Source organism: Poecilia latipinna, unplaced genomic scaffold (assembly GCF_001443285.1).
Source record: "Poecilia latipinna isolate Pla-1442-1.1 unplaced genomic scaffold, P_latipinna-1.0 Scaffold6419, whole genome shotgun sequence".
Taxonomy (NCBI): domain Eukaryota; kingdom Metazoa; phylum Chordata; class Actinopteri; order Cyprinodontiformes; family Poeciliidae; genus Poecilia; species Poecilia latipinna.
Window position 1 is genome coordinate 1 of NW_015119035.1, and position 5693 is coordinate 5693.

General features: G+C 36.2%; 1 protein-coding gene across 1 annotated transcript; it reads right to left on the bottom strand.

The window, feature by feature from the left end:
• Window positions 1–1116: 1116 nt before the first annotated feature.
• LOC106943931 (glycogen debranching enzyme-like) lies at window positions 1117–3213 on the bottom strand. Its single transcript, XM_015027227.1, has 3 exons — window positions 3031–3213; window positions 1995–2106; window positions 1117–1734 (listed from the first exon to the last, which is right to left on the bottom strand). Exons 1-3 carry the CDS (start codon window positions 3160–3162, stop codon window positions 1604–1606), a joined length of 375 nt encoding a protein of 124 aa, XP_014882713.1. The 5' UTR covers window positions 3163–3213; the 3' UTR covers window positions 1117–1603.
• Window positions 3214–5693: the final 2480 nt, after the last annotated feature.

Below are 5693 nucleotides of genomic sequence, written 5' to 3' on the forward strand. Positions count from 1 at the left end.
ATCATCATCACACTAGTTCTGATGACACCTGTGGCAGGGTTCTCTTGTGACTTGGACAAACAAAAAATGACTGCCCAAGGCCAGAGATCACTTTAGTGACATTTATTTATGTATTTATTTATTATCACTACGTCATCACCTGACTCTCTCCTGGTGTGCCACAATCCATAAATAGCCCTGCTTGAAACAGAACCGGGAAAATGTTTGGAACTGAAAATAACATGTTAAGATGGATATGCTAACTGAAGCAGGAACACCGCATGTGCACCCATGATGAACCGCGTCAGTTTAAGCTGCAACAGAAGTAAGTTAGCGATTGTGTACGTTTGTGTGTATCCGTGTGCGGGCGTGCTCGCCTGCTGACATGGACTCATAATTAAGTCCGGGCTTGTGACGGCTCCTCCGTCACAACACATACATCCCTAGTCCACAACATCGTAAAATTGTCTGTATTCTTTAAAGTACAAGTACTTTCTCTGTTTAATTGCTCTATTGAAGGGGTGCTTAAGTCCAGTCCTCGAGAGCTACTGTCCTGAAACTTCTAGATGCATATTTACTCCAACAGACCAGGTTCAATGGCTGAATTCCCTCAGCAGCATGAATTCAGCTCTGACCAGGCCTGGTAACGAGACATTCATTTGATTCAGGTGTGTTGGAGCAGGATGCATCTGAAAGTTGCATGATGGTAGCTCTCAAGGACTGGACTTGAGCACACCTGCTCTATTGTTCTTTTTTGTAGGTTTCTGTAAAGTGCAGTGGTGCAGTGAATGGTAATGTTCTGTCGTTGATCTTCACTGTTCTTAGGAAGGAGAAATGTCAGTTTGTCTGGAGTAATACTGGAATGTGACACTGAATTAACAAAATTCTGTCCTTGGTTAAATATTTTTCACATTTCCTCTAAAGTGTATTTTTTTATTGTGCTAGTTTTTATAAGCATTGTCTATACATTTTTAATATGACAGTTTGTACAACTGAATGCACATTGTCATTTTTTTTTTCAATCAGAAAGTGTATTGCAATTGATCCTACTGCATGCTGGTAGCCTAATATGTTTGCAGTGCTGTAGAATGTATGAAGCATGTAATGTCCAAAGAAGACAAGCAGAATAACAAAAGGCACTGATAACGAGAAAGTGTACTTCATTAGGAGTTATTAACCAAATGTTTAATGCTTTTATATTTAGAAGACTTTCTAAATATGTTTTAAATTTAATGCTTTCATAAAAATGGTACACAAAAAAGAAAAAAGAAAAAAAATATTCAAAGCATTCTTTGAGGGTTATTGTAAAGATGATGTCTAGCTTTTGAGGATCATTTGTTGTACTTCACCTTGTCCAGCAGGTCCTGTTTAAGTGATGTGTTGATTGAGCAGTAATCAGCTAACGCTGTGTGACTAGAGAGGACATGGCAATCCCTTTTTCCACACAGATTCATGTAGGTTTTGATTTTTTAGTATAAAAACACATTGAGATTTGTGGTCACAATTAGACAAAATAAGTTCAAAATGTTTGAATACTTTGGCAGAACATAGCAAAACTCTACACAAATTTATTAGTGCCTCAAAGATACCAACGGAAACACTTGCAAGGTGTGATATCAGGGACTCACCTGTGAGGTACAAATGTCTCCAAAGCTGAGTCCATGTTCACTCTGTTGCCATAGCGATAGCACTGGAGGTCTTGAATGATCTCTATGCCTTTATTTCCTTCAGCCTTGCTATGATCTGGCTTTGTGCCTAAAAATTTACACCACATAATTATTGTCTTAAACTGCCCAAACTAAGGTCTTTGACAGTGAAAGTAATGAATATTTAATTATGAATAATGGGGAAAAAATCCTAGCAATGCTATAGTTTTTTTTTAGACCAGAATATATAGTATCTTGTTGACAGTTGAAAATTAATGTAATTCTATAATATATGACTCTTTCACTTAAAAGACTATTAAATTTCCATTATTGAAGAGCAATACTTTCAGTCTTCAAAGATATACACACCGTTTTGCAGCAGTATTCTGAACTGCTCCACAGCATTTTCCACGTTGACCTGGTAGAACTCCCAAAGTTTGATTCGAGGAAAAATGTCCTCCCAAAACACCCTGCGGAGAGCCTAACAGAGGCAGCAAAAGATAACCATCATTGTAACGCCACTTAATCTTTTCATATTAATCAAAAACCTTTATCAAACATCTCAGAAAGTGTGTAATTTCAGTTGTAAATGAGGAAAGAACTGTGACTTTTGTGAAATTGTGAAGCTTGTACTTCAGTTCACATTACCTCCAGCAACAGGATTTAACAGTTCAGCTGATAGATCAGTTCATAAGCTCTATCCAGTTATGAATGTGGATTAATCTCTCCACCAAAAATACTACAATCACATCATTGCTATGAAGGCAATGATATGATGACAGAAAATCATTTCACAGTTTTACATCTCTGTGCCCTAGGGGGGATTAAGTGTTTCAAATATTTCTTTCTTTTCTATTAAGCTACCTAAGAGGTTCCTGTTTGGTAAAATTTTCTAAATATGACCAACTTGAAAAATGTGAGCAAAATGTTTTTTATTCAGTCAATATTTAATTCAACAGAATTTTTTGTAAATATAATTATTCAATTCTTTAAAAAAAATTAAAATATAGTACTTCATGATAGAGATTCAAAAGAACACACTTTTTTTTAAGAAAATGTCAACTTATTGTTAGTTCTAGTTGGGATGGTGCTTTCAAAAAGATGGGGACATTTGTTTGTAAGGGAGAATAATGAGAATCTCCACTAAAGAGGCAATATTCTAGGACTACTGGGTTACTATACAAATCATGAGCCATGTGTATTCAACATAGACAAATCTTTAATTAATTGGGATTTTTTTTCTCCACTGAATAAACTGAAATTTGATTTATTTTCTAAATATACTAGTGTGAAATTATGTCACTTGAATGCAAAATTCTATTTCACTTAAGTATTTTTACACAATTTTATCATGGTTCCCAATAAATGTGTCTGTCTAAATATACAAGGTGTGTTCTCCACTCACATTTAAGTGGCTCTCGTTGGTAATGTCAGAAGGAAGTCCCGTCTCTTTGTACCGTCCATCTGCTATCCTAGTGGTTAAATGCCAGAGAGCTCTGTCTAAGACCCAGGCAGGACGCAGGTGAGGAGAATTCATCAGGTTGTAGCCACACTCTGGATGTTCCTTTATCCACACACTGTTTGCAGCTAAACACAAGCAGATAGGCTTGGTTGATCATAGATAGGAACTGGTTGATCATAAAAACAAATTTTTAGATATTAAGATCATTAATTATTAAGATTAATTATTTTTATTTTTCAAACTTTGTGCGTGGGGATGGCGATGACACTATTCAACTAAAATTGCAAAAAGTTAAAAAAAAAAATCAGTAGCAAAGAACAAGGAATGATTGAGTGTCTCACTGAATTGTAATTCTTACAGACTTTGTAAAGCCCCAATGGAAATTTGAAAGAGTAAATAAACCTTTATATTTGACCTTTCAGGCTGTCTCATTTCACATTGATCTATTCTTGGAGTAAAGGGAAGTAGTAGTGAGAAGGTTAGAGAGCGATGCAGTAGGCACACGTACAGTGCTAATCTAGGACAGCACAATAAGTACATAGATGCAGAGGTTGCTACACACTTACTGCTGAAACATAAAGGACCAAAAAAAAAAAAAAAAAAGAAAAACAACTAAGAAGCCGGGGACTTTAGAACAAGGGATAATTTTGCAACTGGCATCAGAAAAACTAACAATACTGACTTGAGCTACTTGGTCATTTACAGTAGTAGTTTAACAAGAGGAACATTTAAAACAAAACTTCCTTTTAGATTTAGATTACTTTATGTATGTATATCCTTAGGTATACATATAGCTAAGTCAGTCCATCCAGCCATCTAACCATTCATTTTCTTCTGCTTAATCCAGGGTCGGGTCGTGGGGGTAGCAGCCTACGGAGGGGAGACTCAGACTACCCTCTCCCCACCCATTTAGGCCAGTTCCTCCACGGGAATGTCAAGATATTTCCAGGCCAGCTAAGAAACATAGTCCCTCTAGTGTGTCCTGGGTCTTCCCCTTGTGGGTCGTGCCTGGAACACTTTACTAGGTAGGCGTCCTAACCAAATGCCTGAGGCACCTCAACTGATTCCTCTCAATATGGAAAAGCAGCAGCTCTACTCCGAGTCCCTCCTGGATGATTAAGCTTTGCACCCTATCTCTAAGAGAAATCCCAGACACCAAGAAGAGGAGTCTTTTTTAGCAGACTGTATCTGTGATCTTGTACTTTTGGGTCTAATGTGCAGTTTAATTCCCCTGCAATAATACACACGTAGGCAAAATAGCTGGTACCCCTCAGTTAATGAAAGAAAAACCCAAAATGCTCTCAGAAATAACCTGAATCTGACAAAGGTAATAAATAAATATTCTATGAATATTCCATGAAAGTGAACAAATTAAAGTCAAACATTGCTTTTCAAACATGCTTCAACACAATTATTTAAAAAAATAAACTCAGGCCTGGACAAAAATGATGGTAGCCCTGAAAATAATGTGACCAAAGGGACATGTTAAATCAAAGAGTGCCGACTAATTAGCATCATAGGTGTCTACATTCTTGTAATCAGTTAGTGAGCTACATGTAGCCACTGTGCTGTTTGATGACACGATCGCACCATCCAAAATTAAACCCACTTTGTTTGAACCAAAGTGGACTTAATGGGAGACGACAAAGGAGAACACCATTGTTGAAAACAAATCCATGGGACTGTGGGACATCACTAGCCGTAACTCACTTAATAAAAGAAATTACCAATGCAACAGATAGTAAGAAATTAGCTTTAGAGGTATTCACAAAGACAGCTTTTGATACAATAAATCATAATATCTTAATTTAAAAATTTGAACGTTGTGGAATTCGGGGAGTAGTTTTGAACTGGATGAGGAGCTATTTAAAAAGCAGAAAATTTGTGAGGATGGGAGATATTGACTCTGACTGTCTGGAGATTGTGACTGGGGTATCTCAAGGGTCAGCACTGGGACCAGTTTTATTTAAATTGTATATAAACAACATAAGCAAAGTGTCTAATGTATTAAAATTGGTTATTTGCTAACGACCCAAATATAGTGAAAACTATATTTAAGTATATTTAAGTATTTAAGTCTAGTAAAAACTTACAACTTCTTTCCATAGTCGCATCAGAAATCAGTAAATTAAAGAAATGGTTTGACAAAAGTAAATGATCACTAAATTTGGACAAGACTAAAGTCATGGTTTTTGGAAAATATTACAAAATTGCTCAAATTCAAGTTCAGATACATGGTGTAACTCTAGAAAGGGTATATGATAAGGTTCTCGGTGTAATAATACATGACAAAGTTAGTTGAAAATCTCATATTAAACATTTACAGAATAAACTAGAAGCATATCAGTCCTGGCTGAAGCTAGACATATTCTGAATAAATAAATCACTTTATATTTTACACAACTCGCTGATTTTGCCATATTTAACATATTGTTCAGAAGTGTGGGGAATTAATTACAAAAGCTCTTTACAACCACTGAGTATCCTACAGAAATGAGCCATAACAGTCATAATGTCAGTTTTTGTGAGAACACAAACCCATTATTCTTAAAATTAGGGATGCTCTGATCAGGTTTTTTGCAGCCGATTCCGATCACCCATGACGG